Source organism: Scylla paramamosain, chromosome 1, assembly GCF_035594125.1.
Source record: "Scylla paramamosain isolate STU-SP2022 chromosome 1, ASM3559412v1, whole genome shotgun sequence".
In the NCBI taxonomy this organism is placed as follows: Eukaryota; Metazoa; Arthropoda; class Malacostraca; order Decapoda; family Portunidae; genus Scylla; species Scylla paramamosain.
The window spans coordinates 27,446,735-27,468,520 of NC_087151.1; the positions used below are offsets into that span (position 1 = coordinate 27,446,735).

At 43.7% G+C, this 21,786-nt stretch overlaps 3 protein-coding genes across 4 annotated transcripts in view; 1 reads left to right on the forward strand and 2 right to left on the reverse strand.

Annotated features, from left to right (window-relative positions):
* Positions 1 to 7,478: 7,478 nt before the first annotated feature.
* Positions 7,479 to 9,429, reverse strand: LOC135102604 (uncharacterized). Its single transcript, XM_064007869.1, has 2 exons — positions 8,566 to 9,429; positions 7,479 to 8,269 (listed from the first exon to the last, which is right to left on the reverse strand). Exons 1-2 carry the CDS (start codon positions 8,899 to 8,901, stop codon positions 7,910 to 7,912), a joined length of 696 nt encoding a protein of 231 aa, XP_063863939.1. The 5' UTR covers positions 8,902 to 9,429; the 3' UTR covers positions 7,479 to 7,909.
* Positions 9,430 to 9,447: 18 nt separating this feature from the next.
* Positions 9,448 to 21,148, reverse strand: LOC135102592 (sodium-coupled monocarboxylate transporter 1-like). Its single transcript, XM_064007859.1, has 12 exons — positions 21,011 to 21,148; positions 19,386 to 19,657; positions 18,871 to 19,004; positions 18,075 to 18,263; positions 17,790 to 17,944; positions 17,488 to 17,628; positions 16,963 to 17,181; positions 16,596 to 16,714; positions 16,006 to 16,160; positions 14,960 to 15,174; positions 11,263 to 11,363; positions 9,448 to 11,045 (listed from the first exon to the last, which is right to left on the reverse strand). Exons 2-12 carry the CDS (start codon positions 19,645 to 19,647, stop codon positions 10,909 to 10,911), a joined length of 1,827 nt encoding a protein of 608 aa, XP_063863929.1. The 5' UTR covers positions 19,648 to 19,657; positions 21,011 to 21,148; the 3' UTR covers positions 9,448 to 10,908.
* LOC135102563 (uncharacterized) overlaps positions 16,654 to 21,786 on the forward strand; it is a 94,993-nt gene continuing 89,860 nt past the window's right edge. The window contains exon 1 of one of the 2 annotated variants that reach the window (XM_064007848.1): positions 16,654 to 16,768. The gene's annotated coding sequence lies outside the window, so the exon portion shown is untranslated. The remainder of the gene's footprint in view (positions 16,769 to 21,786) is intronic. The other variant, XM_064007853.1, reaches the window with a different exon arrangement.

The following is a 21,786-nucleotide window of genomic DNA, read 5'->3' on the forward strand; positions in this document are numbered from 1 at the left end:
AAGACTTGGAAATGCAACTTTAGGTTTTGTGAATTAAATTCACTGTAGATCTTCGCTCAAGTAAGGGGAGGCTCAGGTATGATAAGTTCACTACTGGATGACTAGAAATTGATGAACCATTATCGTATTAATTCGGGATTAATGTTACTTTTTTTTCCTTGGTGCTGAGGCACATCCGGGGAGGCATTAAGAGAAGTGGTGTTCAGCCCCCGGCGGCAGGCAGAGAGGGCATTGCGAATTGATTAATGAATAAATTATTTTTTTTATTCCTTGTAGATTTTAATGTGTGGATAAGGTCAAAGTACAGCTTAGGAATTGTTGAAGTGCAAATGATGCCTTTGTTATTCAGAATACCTATACCATCATCAGTTGTGTTGTGGACTGGTAGTGAGGTTACACGATCATCAAGTCACTGGGTCCTCCACTCCCCCTCACTCCATTTTTTTTTTTTAAGGGGGGTGTACCTCACCTTCATCCTCCCCAAACTCATGTACGCCTCCCCAGCGTGGTCCTCCTCCCTCACACACACTCAACAGCTACAGCTAGAGAGTGTGCAGAAAAGGGCGTGCAGGGTCATCCTTGGCCCTGCATACACCACCTATGAAGAAGCCCTGACCACCCTGAGTCTGTCCAGAATATCCACCAGGCACCGAGAGGCTCTGGAGAAGTTTGGGAAGGGACTACTGCATCATCCGCGTCTCAGAGACATGCTGCCGCCCGACGCGCCTCGCCCTGTCCGTGCCACCAGACACCACAACAAAATAACGCCCCTGAAGGCGCCGCGCACGGACCGGTACAGACTCAGTGCGATTCCCACCATGGTGCGAGCCATCAATCGATAGTATTTCCCTCCTAGATTAGTCTTACCGTTAGGATTAATGTTAAGTTTTTCCCCATCCCCTATGTACATTTTCAGTTTGTCAACTGCCTAAATAATAAACCGTTTATTATTATTATTATTATTATTACACACACACACACACACACACACACACACACGTATACACACACACGTATACACACACACACACACACACACACACACACACACACACACACACACACACACACACACACACACACACACACACACACACACACACACACACACACACACACACACACACACACACACACACACACACACACACACACACACACACACACACACACACACACACACACACACACCACAAGAACATGTCACAGCTAAATAAAAGATTAAATATAATCAAAGTCTAAATCTGCATCATATGCGTTAACCGGCGGCCGTGCTATGCCATGCTGCTCAACACACGTGTGGCGTGTCAGACCAGGACGCGTGTGTGCCGCAGAAGGTGTCAAACATTGCAGCGTGGACACCAGCACGATGCTAACGCGTTTCTCAAGGAGGTGATGCTGGGTGGCCCTGGCCGCCTTACAGATCTTGTGTGTGTGTGTGTGTGTGTGTGTGTGTGTGTGTGTGTGTGTGTGTGTGTGTGTGTGTGTGTGTGTGTGTGTGTGTGTGTGTGTGTGTGTGAGTGTGTGACGTGAGGTGGAACACTGACCACTACGCCACGAAGGAACTGTTTGATTACAGAACTCGAGAAATATATGTCATATCCGGACAGTACCAGAGAACTGACGCTGTATATTGGTGTTTTTTTTTTTTTTTTGTCCGGGTGCACGTTCCTGTGTGTGTGTGTGTGTGTGTGTGTGTGTGTGTGTGTGTGCGCGCGCGCATGTGCGTGTGCGTGTTCGTGTATGCTCGTGCGTGTGTGCTTGCATGAGTACACGAACAGCTAAATATTTCCTGCGACATTCCCGTCCTTTATCCAGAAGCTACCGCCTCTGTATCTCCGTCGCCTCTCCCCCGCCTGACCTTGCACGCCGTCACGCAACAAGACAAACATGGCCTGGATGAGAGGCTCCCAAACAGCAAGCACCACAGATGTGTGCCTACTTACAGGCTACATGGGATTCCTCAAGTTGTGTCTGCGCTCCACGATTAGTTCTTGTCACCTTTCTATCCCTCGTGGAATGCCAGCACCAGTATTCATCAAATGACAGATTCCCCTTCCTTACAAATGAACACGTAAAGCTGGATATCTCATAGCAAACTTTCTCCACTCACATTAAGCGGCTGTACCTCGCCGTGTCTTGAGTCTTCGTGGCCAGCGCCAGTGTCTCGTAAATCCCTCTGCTTGCCATGTGCGTGAAGTTTAAATCAAGACCACAGTGGCGCCGTAATCCATCCCTCGCCCTCGCCTTTCCTTCCTTCTATCACTGCTCCGGGATGGCGGGACTTCCAGAAACTTGGTGATTTGCAGCCATAGCAAAATGCTTTTGTGATGACTAGAGTGTAATCCAAATATTCATGAGTCCTATTGGATATATTTACACACACACACACACACACACACACACACACACGATGAGTGGGTGCGTCACTAAGCCTGCCACTTTCTGCTTTACAGCCACGGGTCACGGAGTCGCCGGATCGCCTTGTTTATGGTTATCAGGCAGCAGGGCGATTCTTCCCACCGCCTCCTCCCAATGCAACGCTCGACTTAAGAGATGAGGATGCGTGTGGAAAGCAGTACTAGTATTTATGGAGTCATAAACACGCACCTGCTGCCACAACTTGTGATAAATGCAGGATAATACACAGACTTGCTTGTTGTCGTGTTAGTCATTGTCTTTGGGTACGTCTGGAAAGTTTGGCTGGTGGGAGTGAGAGGCATGAAGGACTTAGGATGAAGTTAAAGGCTGAAGTGTGGGTCGTCTGAAGGGGATTGCTGTGGTTGGTGTAAAAGTTGAGTTATCAGCGCGGTAAACGAGCTAAATGTAATTCACGATATAGCAAGGAAGCACTCAGAGAACGTATGCCCCGCCAAAGTCATGCATTCATATGAAATGTGCCGATCTGTCTTCACAAACCTCAAATAATCAGTCTCCGTAGGTTCATGTGAGGTACGGCAAACATGAAACGTATGCGAAATATGTTTATCCCATAGACTTACGTGACTTGTGGCAACTTGTTCCATAGACATATATGAAATACGGCGAACACTCTTTGTAGACTTAAGTAGGTCGTAGAGAAATCTGAAGAGTTTTAAAAATCCTGTACTTGTCGTATACATTTCTGAATACACAGACAAATAGACGATTAATCGTTGCCATGTAATGACTGTCTGCACTATCAACACCAAACCACATTGATAGTAAATTATGTAGCAAAGGCAGTAACGAATACCTACCGGCGTGGCGTCCAGCGTGGTGCGGGTCACTCCGGCTACCGAGGGCGGCGCCGCGGGGAAAGGGCGGCGTGTGGCTGGAAAGTTCGCTTCACTCTGGCGGCCGTCGGCGGAATCGATCCTCCACAAACCGAGGTTGTCTTCGCACTAATCGGGAAGCGCCACGCGAGGTTTCTCCTTGACATAACATTGAAAGAGAGAGTTGGAAGAATTATAGTAATCTCTCAATAATTCTCATGGGCGTTACAAAGACGTCCGCCACACGTTGAGACGAATTTACCAGTAACGCAAGAACTCAATAATATCGATCTGGTAAGACTGAAAAATTAGTAATACTTCCCCGTCACGTGTCGCGATCTCGAGACACGCGTTGGTGGGAGGGGTGCCGGGAGAAGAGATATGAAAAGAGAATAAATTAGATCACCCTCAAATGATCACATACAGTCAGCACTACATTTATGCAATTGAGGGTTTGTGTTGCATTTAAATGATAAGTCAATAAGATTAAAGCGGACAGTGACACGTTAGGAGTCCCGGATTAGATGGAAGGGACAGGCTGGCGCAAGGGAAGGAGCCGCGTGACAGGGGGTCGAGGTGGTCGTTCGATCAAGGTGACACTAAAATTGTGGCGCTGATTAGACGGAGTGGGAGTGACAATACTGAAGTGGCGGAGGAACACGAAGAGGAGTGGGGACAAGGAAAGGGTCTTACATTAATCTTTCGAGGTGCCACGGGTGCTAAAGATTACCTGTGTTGGCTGCGTGGCCCACCTGCTCTCGCCTGCCTGCCGTGACAAGCCTGCCTGGTCGGTGTGGCTGGGGGTGGTGGCTCTCACTCGACTGTCTCTTTGGATTCACGGAACTTGAAGCAGGTCTAGGACTCGAATGAACATGTGAAAAAAAAAAGTATACTTATTTCAAGCCGTGAGTAAGTGACAGGACGCTTGACTCCCAGTGACGCGTCTTGCCGTCTGGCCGAGCATGGTCTTTCCAGGGATGCGCCGCGACCCTTGCCTCAGCGCGACCCTGCATCACGCAAACCACCATCCGTCCCCTCAGCTCTTGCCGCTGTGTTGCCTCCGACCCTCATTCATTCACATTACTATGAAGTCTCTTACAGTCAGAAATCACAACTTGGTGAATATTCAGTATCCCTTAAACCTGTCTTTAATTCCGCAAAAATAGGTTTGGTAAAAACGTACGTCCTAGTGTGTGTGTGTGTGTGTGTGTGTGTGTGTGTGTGTGTGTCATAGCAACAATATTCACAGCGAAGCGAAGCGCACATTTTACGACGACGACAACAACAACAGCAACAACAACAATAACAACAACAAAAACAAAACAACAGCAACATCAACAACAACAGCAACAACAACAACAACAACAACAACAACAACAACAACAACAACAACAACAACAACAACAATAACAACAACAACAACAACAACTTCAGTAGAAAACTAGGGACTATAATATTCTTGTCTCACAGAGTATGCCATCACTCACAATCCCAGAAGACGAAGCGGTGTCGGCATACTCGTATTTCTTACATAGTGTAGACGAGACATGGCGCCTTAAGGGATGACATTGACCTCCGTGCCGTAACTCAAGCTTTTTATTTCTTCGGTCTGATATCCCTGCATGGCAAATCCTTCCATTCACTGGGGCTCAGCAGAACTCCATGTTGCACGCACACGACTCCTGCATTGATGGAGAGATGTCGAGCCCAGGTGACAAAATCCTTCCCTCCGTTACTGATTGTAGTCTCGATGTGCACAGGTCAGAATCTGCTCGCCCTTTGTCCAATGACGCAGAAATTAACGTATGCATCACTGGAATACGTCTGAAATAAAACACTTCAAATGTAACTCTATTTTTTATGTTTCCTTCGTACCATAAGGGGGGGCAGGGGGAAAGGGGGGTGGTGGCACGGAACATGTATTCTTCCAATACTTTACATCAAAATATCCACGAATTGGGTGCCACAATATTGCATCCTTGAGTTAAAATGCGAAACGTCCTGTTGTGGGCTTCTCACACCTGAAGATGGCTACCGAATTCATACACTCGATTTAGTATATAAATATACTAAATTTCTTTTAGTAAGCTTATTTGAACGTGAAACATTTCTATTCAGATCTAAGTAACAATATATTGTTTATTGAATTTCTTATTTAAAACACAAAATTCCTTTGAAACAAGAGATTGTAGACTGCCATCTGTACTATCTGATAGATTATATGCAATTTTTGCACCCGAAAACTTTATTATGTTTCGTGCAGCCACACAGAGTGATTCTTTAGGTGCTGATGTTGTCCTGAATACGGGAGGCCTGTGATGTGGGTTTGCTTTGCACTGAACAGGAGCTTCACTCATCGTAGCCAGTGGTGCCATGTAAATGTTCGCTAATGGACCGTTTTTTTTTTTTTTTTTTTATGTAGGAAGGACACTGGCCAAGGGCAACAAAAATCCAATAAAAAATATGCCCACTGAAATGCCAGTCCCATAAAAGGGTCAAAGCAGTGGTCAAAAATTGATGAATAAGTGTTTTGAAACCTCCCTCTTGAAGGAATTCAGGTCACAGGAAGGTGGAAATACAGAAGCAGGCAGGGAGTTCCAGAGTTTACCAGAGAAAGGGATGAATGATTGAGAATACTGGTTAACTCTTGCGTTAGAGAGGTGGACAGAATAGGGGTGAGAGAAAGAAGAAAGTCTTGTGCAGCGAGGCCGCGGAAGGAGGGGAGGTATGCAGTTAGCAAGATCAGAAGAGCAGTTAGCATGAAAATAGCGGTAAAAGACAGCTAGATATGCAACATTGCGGCGGTGAGAGAGAGGCTGAAGACAGTCAGTTAGAGGAGAGGAGTCGATGAGACGAAAAGCTTTTGATTCCACCCTGTCTAAAAGAGCAGTATGAGTGGAACCCCCCCAGACATGTGAAGCATACTCCATACATGGACGGATAAGGCCCTTGTACAGAGTTAGCAGCTGGGGGGGGTGAGAAAAACTGTTTTCAGTTTCAAGATTGATGACCTCAGCTTGATTATGCCTTCGTGAATGACGTAAGATGGAAGCCTTTGCTGCCTTGATGGGTTGGCTGATCGACTGCTTGATGACTGGTCCTAATTCTGTGGTGTTGTGAGGTTATGAATTAGCAATCTGTAATAATGCAGGTCACATCAGTAATGATATAATACAGATCAAGAAAACGACTTGTTTGAACCTTGTACTTGAGTTCCCCCCTGAAAGGACGTGTGCCTGTGTTATTACAGAAAATGACAACTCGTTTGGCAAACTGTGTTGGGTTACTGTATTGTTGTGAATTCAGTATTTCTAGTGGATAATTCCTCTGCCTTGCATTAGTCCCTGAGGGACACTCATTTGTGAGACAAAAAGCTGTGACATGAGGGAGCCTTATCATTTCAGTGGTATCATGAATCAATGAACAACTAAGTTAAATACATTCACACAATAATTGAAATAGACCTCAAGCAATTACAAGCAGCAGAACCTTGAGGCCTGTCCATACCAGACACATATGCAGACACTCTTTGGAAACAATGTTTACAGACTGTCTGGAAACAGTTTCCAAACGGTCTGCAAACATTTTGTCAGAAACAGTTTCCAAACAGGCTGCAAACTATTTGGAAATAATGTTTCCAAACAGTGTTTTCTGCCCAGACCTCAGCTGTCGTCATGGTGCCTGTGAGTGAGGAGGGCGCTGCAGTAGCCTCTGTATTTTGCTTACCACTTTCAATACACTCATGGAAGAGCAAGAAAAAGGAAAAGGGATTGGTGATGAAGTTTATATACACACACACACACACACACACACACACACACACACACACACACACACACACACACACACACACACATATATATATATATATATATATATATATATATATATATATATATATATATATATATATATATATATATATATATATATATATATATATATATATATATATATATATATATATATATATATATATATATATATATATATTTATTTATTTATTTATTTATTTATTTATTTATTTATAAAGGAAAAAGGCACTTGTCATGGTGACTTGCTTCTGGCAGAGCTGAAAGCAGATGGAGCAGCTTTTACCAATTTTGCTCGAATGTCAACTACTGACTTTGAAATACTTTTGCTGATGGTTGCACCCTAAATATCTAAAAATAATACAAAATACAGAAATACCATTTTAATCTCCATTAGACTAGCAATTACACTGAGATATTTGGCAAGTGGAGATTCGCTCACAAGCCCCATGTACACCCTCAGGATATTCAAGCAGACAATCTGTGGTTCCTGAGGAGCGTGAACTGTGAAGCTCTGATCTCACCACGCAAAGACTAAGTCATGGTAATTAACGACAAGAAGTATACATCGTGGAAATGTATTCTCTCTCTCTCTCTCTCTCTCTCTCTCTCTCTCTCTCTCTCTCTCTCTCTCTCTCTCTCTCTCATACATTATTGACCATTGAAGCAATACTAAGGTAGTTTTATCGTCACAGGTGTTCTTAATAGAAAACCACGTGTATGTTGGTATCATTATTCATAATTACCACATAAATGCTTGGCGAACGAGAACAGCAAGAAGGAGAGGCGCTTGAGAAATCCTATGGGATGCCCTGCGATACTACCAATGACAATGCTGAAGACTTACTTCCTGAATATGAAATGTGCTTCAGGAAATTGATTTGTGTCCTCTCCGAAGCAACCCATTTCCAAGTTGAAGATTATCTCATTGATCTTGTGTTGTGCGAATGACACCTCACGTCTACTCCTCCCGCAGTTCCTCAGTTTATGGGCCACGTTCTCCCCAAACACATGGTACTCGTCTCGTCCAATGGTGTGTTCTGCTAAAGACTTCATCATCTGAAATGTTTCGTCCACTTTGCCCTCACTTCTTTTGTTAGTCGAGGAAGGGCGGGGCTTGGAGGCGCTCTGAGGTGCGTCATCCTGGTGGGGGGCACTCCTCGTTGCAGCGTCAGTCTCTTGCTCAAAATCAACTTCAGCAATCTGAAAAGGAAGAGAAACAATGTCAGTAATGTTGTTCTCGTTGTAGTAGTTTGTTGACATTATTATTATTATTATTATTATTATTATTATTATTATTATTATTATTATTATTATTATTATTATTACAACTACTAGTGTTATTTATCCAGCTGTACACGTGTGTTGTGTCTTTATTAGATTAAAATGCATATATAAATAGCATATTTTGTACCTATTTCTATAGTACAGTCATCATATTTAGATAATGATGATAATAATAATGATAATAATTATAACAGTAAAACACATTAGCTTACCTGTCTCTTCGTCGCGTCTGTTAGCTGGCTTCCTCTGGCTCCTCGTCCCTGCAGCAGAAACAGGAGTGGCTTGTAACCAAACCATGCATACTTCTTCGGGGAAGCTCCACTTTTTTTCAGTGAAGTAAGTTTCAAATGCTCCCTTCTAAATTGTACTTTGAGGGCCTTGATTTTCTTTTCTATTTCACTCTCGTCCACGGAAAGTGTATTAGCAATCTCCCTCACGGCGTCCGCTTTCTTCAACTTATTCTTATAATCCACACAGGATGCATCCCACAGTACTGGGGATGAGTGAAGCAACTCAATGAGTCCTAGAGTTTTTTCTGTGGACCACATAGTGCTTCCACTGCAAGCCTCGCGCGGGTACTGATTCAGCACCCTCCGCCGCGCGCACAGTTTGTAAATTGTTTGGAAACTGTTTCCAAACTGTTTACAAACTTTGTTTCAAAACAATGTTACTGGTGTGGGCAGGGCTTTACACAGGCGATCAATAGTTTGGTGGAAACATTCAGCGTATCATGAACAATTACTCGCAGCAGACAGAACCGGGCACATAGAACACCAAAGCACAACATGAGGCTCGTGCAGGCCTGCTCCTCAGTTACGTCTTTTGCCTGTTGCACTGCTGTCCAAGGTCGCTAGAATGATATTATGGTATTCCTATAATTTTTAAAGACACATGAACAACACCACAACGTAATCTTTTCTCCAGTGCATCGCCTGTCGTGGAGGGCAACACACGTGGCTTTGCTCGTATAGAAGGCAACGCCGCGCTGCGTCCTTCCGGTGTTCGTTCAGTGGTGGGAAGCGGAAGTCTTTCTTTACCAGGCGTCAGTGTTGCGGGGAGCAGCACGTAGGTTTTCTCCAGGAATAAGCACAATGTTTGTAAATGTTTTTATTTGAGTAGTTGATACATTGAAGAAAGCTATATATGTTGCTTATTACTAATTAAGAGTTAGTATGTTGATTAGTTATATAAACATAGCAAATTTCACCTCATTCACCAGGCACACACAGTATTACGTCAGCGGGCAATGCAAAGACGTGCCCGCAACCCCGTCGTGGCCCCGCCAAGACGCCTCAGCCAGAGTGGCGCGAGGCTGTTTGGCTCAACCCTCCACTTGACACTTGGCAGATATTTGTCCTGCACTGGAATCGTGAACTTTAATGATGGTGATAATCATGATGATGATGGTGATGATGATGTATGAGTGAATCAGGGTTCATTATTCCGTCTGAAGGGAGCCACGCGTAGAATTGCCCATCGTGGAGGAAAGTAGACTCGTTCAAATAGGAAATAGATGGTTTACACTGATCAATTAACGGAACGCACAATACTTTAAATAAAAATACTGGTTGGCTCCGTGCTCCAGCAAGCGACTGTTGAGTCTCACAGGAGAAACTACAGCGTGTATTATCAGTGTCCCCAAAAAGATTAATATAGGTTTATTCTATAGAATCAGTACAAAGGAGAATGACTAAAAAGAGACAGGGGATGATGAGTGTTCCTTACGAGAGGGAACTCAAGATTTAAAATATAAACTCTTTAGAGAAGCTTAGGTTAAGAAGGCCCTGATAGAGGTCTTTAAGTGGTGTATGGGATATAACAAGGGTGATATAAGCAACATTTTCAGTCAGTAATCAGGATAGGACAAGATATAGCGGGTTCAAGCTAAACACGGTGAAGATAGATTTAAAAAGTAGATGGGGAGGAATTCGTTCTCATATAAAGTGGTAGATAAAATGGAATAGCCTCAGCAATCAGGTTGTTTGTGTTGAGTCGTTAGGGGGTTTTTAGCAGCTTCTCTTATTCTATTATTATTTTTTTTGTGTGTTCTTAAAAGTGTGCTGCAATAAAGTGATCTACACCTACGTCACTCCTCGCTGCCCAAGTGATCCTTTCCCACCTCGACACTCCCTCCACCATGGCATGTGTTGGGTGTACGTGCACTGCCTTCCGTTGACACTTTTTCGCGAGAAGTCACAATTAAAACACTTTTTTGTTTTACCTTAAAACATATATAACTACTTTTGTGCTGTAATTGTATGTATAGAAAATTAAGTGTTCCACTATTTTCTCACACTGACAATGAACATGAATACCTTCAGTTGGTTGGCGGACTTGTCAGTGTGCTTAACTATACTGAACCACAGTGGGGGCCACGTGGCGGGTGTAGGTGCCTACGTATGATCAGTTATGAGTATTTATGATTGGAACGAAAAATAACTGCCTAGTGGTGAAAGATATTTTAGTAAGATGCAATGACAGATAAACAGTGCAGTGCCAGACGAGGCAGCAGGAGTCAAGCTTGAGCTGCGGTGTTTCCATGGAGATGTGCTGCACTATACACTCAGATGCCGAGCCTCTTTCCTCTTGTCGTCATCCTGATGGCCGTGCAGACGCGACCACACCCACGTGTACACCTTGAGGCACGTGGGGCTGACTACTCCCTTCCTCAGGCTGTCTGGCTTCGTCGGACCTGGCGGGATGGCGATGAGACCAAAAATATTGTTTATGACACGTCAATTAACATAAACTGATGAGGGAGATAAATTGCATATTCCATAATAAAGGAGAGAGAGAGAGAGAGAGAGAGAGAGAGAGAGAGAGAGAGAGAGAGAGAGAGAGAGAGAGAGAGAGAGAGAGAGAGAGAGAGAGAGAGAGAGAGGGGGGGGGGGCAGAAGGGCGTGTGTTACCTGCAAGCAATGAGGTTAGCGTGCTCACCACCATCGTAATCACCACTCCAGCAATGCCGAGGTAGCAGTAGGATATGTCATAGACTGTCCCTTCATCAAGCCTGCAAACAAAAATGTTTATTTATTTATTTATTTTATTTTATTTATTTATTTATTTATTTATTTTTTTTTTTTTTGTGTAGGTGGGACACTGGCCAAGGGCAACAAAAATCCAATAAAAAAAAATGCCCACTGAAATGCCAGTCCCATAAAAGGGTTCAAGGCGGTAGTCAAAAACTGAAGGATAAGTGTCTTGAAACCTCCCTCTTGAAGGAGTTCAAGTCATAGGAAGGTGGAAATACAGAAGCAGGCAGGGAGTTCCAGAGTTTACCAGAGAAAGGGATGAATGATTGAGAATACTGGTTAACTCTTGCGTTAGAGAGGCGGACAGAATAGGGGTGAGAGAAAGAAGAAAGTCTTGTGCAGCGAGGCCGCGGGAGGAGGGGAGGCATGTAGTTAGCAAGATCAGAAGAAGAGTTAACATGAAAATAGCGGTAGAAGACAGCTAGAGATGCAACATTGCGGCGATGAGAGAGAGAGGCTGAAGACAGTCAGTTAGAGGAGAGGAGCTGATGAGACGAAAAGCTTTTGATTCCACCCTGTCTAGAAGAGCAGTATGAGTGGAACTCCCCAGACATGTGAAGCACACTAGGTATATGGACAGATAAGGCCCTTGTCCAGAGTTAGCAGCTTGGGGGATGAGAAAAACTGGCGGAGACGTCTCAGAGCACCTTACTTCATAGAAGCTGTTTTAGCTAGATATGTGATGTGAAGTTTCCAGTTCAGATTATAAGTAAAGGACAGACCAAGGATGTTCAGTGTAGAAGAGGGGGACAGTTGAGTGCCATTGAAAAAGAGGGAATAGTTGTCTGGAAGGTTGTGTCGAGTTGATAGATGGAGGAATTGAGTTTTTGAGTCATTGAACAATACCAAGTTTGCTCTGCCCCAATCATAAATTTTAGAAAGATCAGAAGTCAAGCGTTCTGTGGCTTCCCTGTGTGAAATGTTTACTTCCTGAAGGGTTGGACGTCTATGAAAAGACGTGGAAAAGTGCAGGGTGGTATCATCGGCGTAAGAGTGGATAGGACAAGAAGTTTGGTTTAGAAGATCATTAATGAATAATAAGAAGAGAGTGGGTGACAGGACAGAACCCTGAGGAACACCACTGTTAATAGATTTAGGAGAAGAACAGTGACCGTCTACCACAGCAGCAATAGAACGGTCAGAAAGGAAACTTGAGATGAAGTTACAGAGAGAAGGATAGAAGCCGTAGGAAGGTAGTTTGGAAATCAAAGCTTTGTGCCAGACTCTATCAAAAGTTTTTGATATGTCCAAGGCAACAACAAAAGTTTCACCAAAATATCTAAAAGAGGATGACCAAGACTCATTAAGGAAAGCCAGAAGATCACCAGTAGAGCGGCCTTGACGGAACCCATACTGGCGATCAGATAGAAGATCAGATAGATATTTAAGAATCTTCCTGTTGAGGATAGATTCAAAAACTTTAGATAGGCAGGAAATTAAAGCAATAGGACGGTAGTTTGATGGATTAGAACGGTCACCCCTTTTAGGGAACAGGTTGAATGTAGGCAATCTTCCAGCAAGAAGGAAAGGTAGATGTTGACAGACAGAGCTGAAAGAGTTTGACTAGGCAAGGTGCAAGCACGGAGGCACAGTTTCGGAGAACAATAGGAGGGACCCAATCAGGTCCATAAGCGAGGGCATGGAAAACATCATTGCGAAGAATTTTAATAGGTAGCATGAAGTAGTCAGAGGGTGGAGAAGAGGGAGGAATAAGCCCAGAATCGTCCAAGGTACAGTTTTTAGCAAAAGTTTGAGCGAAGAGTTCAGCTTTAGAAATAGATGTGATAGCAGTGGTGCCATCTGGTTGAAATAAAGGAGGGAAAGAAGAAGAAGCAAAGTTATTGGAGATATTTTTGGCTAGGTGCCAGAAGTCACGACGGGAGTTAGAACTTGAAAGGTTTTGACACTTTCTGTTAATGAAGGAGTTTTTGGCTAGTTGGAGAACAGACTTGGCATGCTTCCGGGCAGAAATATAAAGTGCATGAGATTCTGGTGATGGAAGGCTTGTGTACCTTTTGTGGGCCACCTCTCTATCATGTATAGCACGAGAACAAGCTGTGTTAAATCAAGGTTTAGAAGGTTTAGGACGAGAAAATGAGTGAGGAATGCATGCCTCCATGCCAGACACTATCACCTCTGTTATGCGCTCAGCACACAAAGACGGGTCTCTGACACGGAAGCAGTAGTCATTCCAAGGAAAATCAGCAAAATACCTCCTCAGGTCCCCCCCCAACTAGCAGAGGCAAAACGCCAGAGGCACCTTCGCTTAGGGGGATCCTGAGGAGGGATTGGAGCGATAGGACAAGATACAGATATGAGATTGTGATCGGAGGAGTCCAACGGAGAAGAAAGGGTGACAGCATAAGCAGAAGGATTAGAGGTCAGGAAAAGGTCAAGAATGTTGGGCGTATCTCCAAGACGGTCAGGAATACGAGTAGGGTGTTGCACCAATTGCTCTAGGTCGTGGAGGATAGCAAAGTTGTTGGCTAGTTCACCAGGATGGTCAGTGAAGGGAGAGGAAAGCCAAAGCTGGTGGTGAACATTGAAGTCTCCAAGAATGGAGATCTCTGCAAAAGGGAAGAGGGTCAGAATGTGCTCCACTTTGGAAGTTAAGTAGTCAAAGAATTTCTTATAGTCAGAGGAGTTAGGTGAGAGGTATACAGCACAGATAAATTTAGTTTGAGAGTAACTCTCTAGTCGTAGCCAGATGGTGGAAAACTCGGAAGATTCAAGAGCGTGGGCACGAGAGCAGGTTAAGTCATTGCGCACATAAACGCAACATCCAGCTTTGGATCGAAAATGAGGATAGAGAAAGTAGGAGGGAACAGAAAAGGGGCTATTGTCAGTTGCCTCAGACACCTGAGTTTCAGTGAGGAAAAGAAGATGAGGTTTAGAAGAGGAGAGGTGGTGTTCTACAGACTGAAAATTAGATCTTAGACCGCGAATGTTGCAGAAGTTAATGAGGGAAAAGTTGAGAGGAGTGTCAAGACTCTCTTGTCGTCGACAGAAAGGCAGTCCAACATGGGGACATTTATGGTCCCCTCCCCAGATGGGGACTCCGGGGCTGGTGTAGGAGTCGCCATGACAATTTTGAAATTTTTGAGTGAAGGGTGTGTGTGTTATTAGATGCTTGCGTTTTGTGTGGAGGAAGAGAGTTGTCTTTAGAGGACAGGCTGTGACTGTCCCCTTGTGTTGTGAGACACAAAGAGAAACGTTCAGTGAGGTCACAGCTGGGTTTAATGATAAGTTCACAGCACCCCCTGAACAGTGCTTTAGACCTCACTGGGAGTATTTATCGTTTCGGCAGGTGTCTACTGCCTCCTCCTGTGTGAAGTCCACCACTGTAATGGCGCCAACACTATGTCAATGTTATACCTCAGCAAATATCAGTTCTTAAAGTAGATGGAAATGTATGGTGGTAGTGACAGGGACGTGGGCTGTGCTGTGGTGCTGTGGCGGTGGTAGTGGTTGCACTGTGGTGTTCATGCTGATAGTGATGAAGATTGTGTCGGTGATGAAGGCAAATGTGATGGAGATAGTGGTGGCGGAGTACGGTGGTAGTTGATGTGCTCACGTCTCGCTTGCTACAGCCGTGGCTGTGGTGTTGAGAAGGGTGGTGATATAGGAGGTGGTAGGCAGGACATCGGGCAGGGTGGTGTTCATGAGGGGGGCGAGGCAGCCGGCAGTGGAGAGCGGCAGCATGCTGGGGGAACCGCCACCCCGTGCTAACTTGCCGATTACGACCCACAAATTGAAGACGAGCGAGACGAAGAACCCCATCGTGGCGCCCTGTGAGGCGAGGAGTGATTGGGAGTGGTTACTGAATGGGGCTGCGCTGCCTTTCAGTCTGAACATATGTGTCAGCCTCAATAGTCCACTTGACGAAATGGAAGAGTTTAACAATAACCCATTGTTTTCTTTGAATAACGTGGAGACAACAACAACAACAACAACAACAATAATAGCAATAATAGTAATGATAAAAGGAATAATAATGATAATAATAATAATAATAATAATAATAATAATAATAATAATAATAATAATATATTATTATTATTATTATTATTATTATTATTATCATTATTATTATTATTATTATTATTATTATTATTATTATTATTATTATTATTATTATTATTATTATCATTATTATTATTATTATTATTATTATTATTATTATCATTATTACTATTATTATTTTATTATAATTACTAATATTATTATTATTATTATTATTATTATTATTATTATTATTATTATTATTATTATTATTATTGTTATTATTATTATTATTATTTTTATTATTATTATTATTGTTATTACTATTATTATTATTATTATTATTATTATTATTATTATTATTATTATTATTATTATTATTATTGTTATTATTATTATCACTACTACTACTACTACTACTACTACTACTACTACTACTACTACTACTACTACTACTACTACTACTACTACTACTGCTACTACTACTGCTACTACTACTACTACTACTACTCTTATCACCGCTATTATCAACAAAGATAACAACAATGAAAAAAATGATATAGCGAGGTGCATGAAGCGGCTGCTATTCCTGTAAGGCTGAGAGGATCGCTCACTCACCTTGACAGTGACCCAGGGAGCGAAGATGCCGGTGAGGTACACACCCGTCATGGGACCGACGACAGCACCACACACACTGTACGCCACCACGAATATATTGCCCATCTCCTCCACCAGCAGCCCCAGCATGATGGCCACCACCCCCGACACTGCCGCTGTGAGGGGAGAGCCGCTCATCACTACTAACACAAGGGACTTATCTGTCTGTCTATCTGTCTCTCTGTCTACCTGTCTGTCTCTCTGTCTATCTGTCTATCTATCTATCTGTCTATATATGTTTGTCTATCTGTATGTCTGTCTGTGTCTATCTGTCTGTCTATGTATCTATTTATCTATCTTTTATTAATTTATCTATCTATCTATCTGCCTGTTTTGTCTGTCTTTCTGTCATTTCATCATTCTATGTATACATGTATGCATGCATGTATGTATCCGTCTATCTATCTACCGTCTTATCTATCTACCTATTTATCTGTCTATATGTCTGTCTACCTATCTATCTATGTATCTATCTATCTGACTGATACTTGCGTTTTGAGTGCCGTGAACACTTTCGCTGAGCTTTGCTTAACAATGACAGACAGACTCACAGATAAGCTTAACAACGTTGGTCGCCTTGGCATCTGAAAATTTGCTGAAGTAGGGACGCGGCTTGAGGAAGTCCTCCCAGAACACGCAGGCCACTGAGTTGGCACAGCTGGACACCGTGCTGTGGGAGGAGAGGCAAGGATGCAGCTGCATGATTTGCCCCCACTGTTTGAAGGTGAGTGACAGGATGTAATGGGAGAAAGATAATACGAATAGAAATATGCAGATCACGCGTGTGTATTTATGTTGTGTGAAGACTGCTGGGGATGTTGCGCCTCTCTCTCTCTCTCTCTCTCTCTCTCTCTCTCTCTCTCTCTCTCTCTCTCTCTCTCTCTCTCTCTCTCTCTCTCTGCGCACACGCACACACACCTGAGCACGCCGCTGTACACTGCCGCCACAAAAATCCCCACCAGGCCGCTGAAACGCGACAGTCTGTCCGTCACCAGGAAGGGGATGATCTGGTCGGGCTTCTGGATCAGGCCGGCGGTGAGGGGGTCACAGTCCGCGTAGGAGGCGTAGGCGACGAGTCCTGACAGGAAGAAAACGATCCACAAGGCCGCCATGCCGAACAGGAAAAACACGCTCAACCTGAAGATGACACGCGCGGAGAAAGCATTACAGGGACTCATGTTGTCTTGATATGGAGGGACGCGTGCATCGCCCTCACCTCCATGTCGGTGAGGGCGCGTCATGCTTACCTTCTATTCATTTACTGCCTCGAATCCTGGATTGGCTTAAAAGCACTGGTATGTGTAGAATATGCCAGCAGGGTGTATCTATTTCCTTCTGTTCTAAAGATTGCTCTGAACTTATTCCATCAGTGGCATCATTCAGTGAATTTGTTTTCAGTTCAAGTTTAACTGACATTCATAAGTTAATAGCAAGTAAACTCACCTGACGGCTGACTGCACTGTGCTGACGGCGGCGAAGCGCTGGAACATGATAGGATTGAACCCCACATTGTTGAGGAAAACATAGAAACCGAGCACGAAGGTGGAGAGGAAAGTGTGTCGCTCGAATATGCTCGTGTTCATGCTGGGGAAAGGAAAGGGCTGCGTGTTGTTACTGACACTTAACCTTCCTTCTCAGTATATGCTCCTCCCCCTGGCTGGCTCCCAACCTTTAACGTACAGTACATGTCGTACACATGATGTTGAGGTAAGCCCGTATGGAAGGAATGAAAGAATTGCACTCACTCGAAGAAGCTTATCCTTCCTCCTCGTTGGGCGATGGTCCACACATTGCCGAGGCCTCCCAGGTCCTGGCAGCACGTGACCACCACGGCCAGCACGCCGCCAAACATAAGCAGTGTCTGCATCACATCCGTGTACACCACTGCCTTCACGCCGCCCTGGTAACAAATGTAGGCAAGGAAACTTAAAATTATTAAAATGATTGACCGATGGCCGGACAGTGACTATCTGCTTAGACCCAAGACATTACGGTGTTTGTTTCTGTCGACAAAATCACGAGTATCTTACTATGGTGATGTAGATGGTGCAGACAGATCCCATGATGAGCGTGGCGGTCCAGCTAGGCAGGCTGGTGACAGTGGTGAGGGCGAGGGACGGGGTGTACAGGCACACCCCCATGAAGAAGTAATTTGTGAACAACACACAGAGAGTCATCAGCTTGCGGAGCGTGGCAGAGTTGTACCTCAGCTCGATGTACTGAAGGAGGAAAAGGAAAAAGGAAGATAAATCATAAAACACCCAATGTGTGTGTGTGTGTGTGTGTGTGTGTGTGTGTGTGTGTCGTTCTTAGAAATGTCACACACACTTCTAGTATCTCTTTACTGCTGGTTAAACAAAAGCAACAGCCTGAACAAAAACAAGGTTCAAAGCCAGGACATCTCTGTTGTGAATTGTGTCGGCGACTTCCTATTCGTAAAAATGGATGTAAAGTCAAATTTTGTATATTTTGATATTATTGTCACTCATCATCTTATCATTAGTACAAAGTAAAGAATGGTTTATCCTTTTACGCTACACAAGTGCCTCGCTGTGTCTTCCACAGTAGTACATGAAAATAAAATAAAAATAAGTAAAAAAAACATGCCAGTTACATTAATCTTATAATGCAACCTTAATTATGTAAGAAACTTCCAATAGCAGATGTAATGATAAACACAACCTGGAATTGGAGGTATAAGCTATTACTCCACTTAGCAAGACAAACATACGAGTGTTAGTGGCACCACAAGGGCACCGCTCACCTCACGCCCTGTGCTTCTATTGTTTTACTATGTTAACTAACACTCATCTACATGTGTCTCACTTCGTTAATGGAGATGATCCTCAGTTCGTAGAGGAGTGGTAAGATCACTGTCACCACCAGGATGGAAGCAGGAATGCAACCCAACAAGGACGTCACCAGCTGCGTCCCGTAAAAGTACACCTCCGTGGCGTTTCCTGAGGAAGATCATTGATTCCAGAGATATACTGACACGATCTCAGGAATGTAGTTTCACATTATATGTGCACTTTATATTTAGTCCACCCCCTTATTATAAAATCAACAATGTGAAGTTGAGAATAACATTCATTTAGCTTCTTAGCCGTGACAAAGACCTGATGGGGTACTGGCTGCATCAGCTGAGATGTGGGATGCGATTGTGGTATGTCCACAACTCAGAATTACAAGGCCATTGTTGTCATTCTCATTATGTGTACAAACTAAATAAATTATGAAGCGCTCGTAAAATAAGTTTAAAAATTTCAGTGTTCTATTGGAAAGCAATGCAGAAGAGCACTGGATTGCGCCTCACCCACCATGCCTGGTGGCACACTCACCCAGGATGGAAACGGCGGACACCCAGCCACCCAGCAGGGACAGACCCACAGCCACCGGGGACATCTTCCTGTTCCCCACCAGGTACTCCTGGGTGGACACATTGTGGCGATTCTTGAAGGCACTCACGATTCCAATGCCAAGTGACACCACCAGCATGAGAACGAACAGCATATAATCCAGCAGAGTGAAATGGACCGCCGCTGCCTCAGCCTCCCCCATCACGGCCGCTGTAGCTGCTGTTGTCGGCGAGGTGGTTGCCATGGCGCTGCGTCTGTGGAAGGAGACAGGAGCGTCTCGAAACAATATGCACTTCCAGAGACTGACAGCCATGTACTGAAAAGGTTACGTGCATCGATGATGAGTGGTGATGAAGGGCGTGCCATGCAGTGGTGCACGCCCCGAGATGCTGCTGCTGCACATCGACACCTCGACAACCAAAACTTGCCTAAGTGATGATCGCACACGCCCTTCTTACGCCCTCTATGTACGGTTCATTCCATTGTGTACTGACTGGCCCTCATGATTACCGGCTAAAATTTCATACAAGCGGACTCTCTCTCTCTCTCTCTCTCTCTCTCTCTCTCTCTCTCTCTCTCTCTCTCTCTCTCTCTCTCTCTCTCTCTCTCTGAGTCATTCAGAATAGTGCTTAGGGAAAGGTAATGGGCAAGAGTGCCTCCTCAGAAAGACATCAAGCGCACACACATCATCTCTCTCTCTCTCTCTCTCTCTCTCTCTCTCTCTCTCTCTCTCTCTCTCTCTCTCTCTCTCTCTCTCTCTCTCTCTCTCTCTCTCTCTCTGTCTCTATATATATATATGTATATATATATATATATATATATATATATATATATATATATATATATATATATATATATATATATATATATATATATATATATATATATATATATATATATATATATATATATATATATATATATATATATATATAATAATTAGTCACCCTTGATAAATATAAATTACAACTTACAATAGTTTCATTATATTATGTACACAAATCAAAATCCCACCCAAATCTTCGCGGCACACCAAGGAGATATTGGTGGCACACAAGTGTGCCGCGGCCCACACTGAGAATCATTGGGCTAAGTGAACCACGTTAGAAGGAGATCAAGAAAGCATAAGCTGATGTAATAGAAAGAGAGAGAGAGAGAGAGAGAGAGAGAGAGAGAGAGAGAGAGAGAGAGAGAGAGAGAGAGAGAGAGAGAGAGAGAGAGAGAATGAATTGAAACCTTTACTTTGCTGGTAATGCATTTTTTCTGTTTGAAGGAAAACCAAGATTTTTTCATACTGTGAAAGAAATTTGCTGATCTCTTTTGCTAATGATAATGTATATGTGTTTGCTCACGCTGGAGTAACATGTAACGCGTGTCGCTCTCTGGCTGTAAATTACCGATCTGGTCATATTCTTGGTGGGAGACAGACATGCAGAGTAATGGCACACCAGTAATGGTCTACTCTTGTACGCCAGCCCTGCACCAACACTGCCTGGGGATACTTATTATTTCTTATCAGTTAGATTCTGAAGCTTATCCATCTGTGGGATCCCGTGCGAAGAACTAGAAAGACAAAAACAAAGTTTGTGATACTTTGATGGACTCACACGTGGTTTCTATTGATGCTCAGTGCCTTGGCTGTAAGGGAGGTCGGCGATGCGGCGAGGTGCTCAGTCCGTCTTCGTGGAAGGATCGACGAAAACTGACTCTAGGTCCAGTCAAGGGCTTTCGGGACTCGTCCATCACGTTTAGTGCCCGGTGATACTTGCCATTTTTTACTTTTTTGCCTGGTTAACTCCAGTGGTCGTGTTCTAAGAAAACAATGTTCGTATTCATTTATTCCTTTTATTCCGTAAATTCCTGGACATTTAGATTTTACAGATGAATGCTAAATTATGGCCTCCAAAACTGATTCACTGTCTGTAGAGTTGTGATGCGTGGTAGCTATCTCTTCTTCATCACACAATGGAAACCCTCTTACCCTGACCTAACCCACTACGTTTCATAACGGGTCCCTTCTTTACCCTTCCTTGACGTGGTAACAGACCTGCTACTTACACGCACACCTGCTGTTGCCGTCGTCGTTGTTGTTGTTGTAGATGATGGTGGCGGTGTCATGATTGTTGTTGCTGTTCAACAACAACAACAACAACAAACTAACGAAAACAACAGCAGCACCAGCACCAGCACCAGCAGCAGCACCACCACCAGTAGCAACATCATCAACAACAACAACAACAACAACAACAACAATAATAATGACTATTATTATTATTATTATTATTATTATTATTATTATTATTATTATTATTATTATTATTATTTGCATGACACTCCATAAGAAGTGCTGTGGTCTCAGGATTAGAGTAGGTGCGGTGAAGGG

What these genes read in the sequence shown, in the direction of transcription:
- LOC135102604 (XM_064007869.1), bottom strand. Translation starts at nt 8,901, where the DNA reads ATGTGGTCCACAGAAAAAACTCTAGGACTCATTGAGTTGCTTCACTCA. An exon ending in CAGACGCGACGAAGAGACAG is followed by an intron (nt 8,270 to 8,565) that starts GTAAGCTAATGT and finishes CTTCCTTTTCAG; the next exon opens with ATTGCTGAAGTTGATTTTGA.
- LOC135102592 (XM_064007859.1), bottom strand. Translation starts at nt 19,647, where the DNA reads ATGGCAACCACCTCGCCGACAACAGCAGCTACAGCGGCCGTGATGGGG. An exon ending in ACGGCTGTAGCAAGCGAGAC is followed by an intron (nt 11,364 to 14,959) that starts GTGAGCACATCA and finishes TTTTGTTTGCAG; the next exon opens with GCTTGATGAAGGGACAGTCT. An exon ending in GCTAACCTCATTGCTTGCAG is followed by an intron (nt 11,046 to 11,262) that starts GTAACACACGCC and finishes CCATCCCGCCAG; the next exon opens with GTCCGACGAAGCCAGACAGC.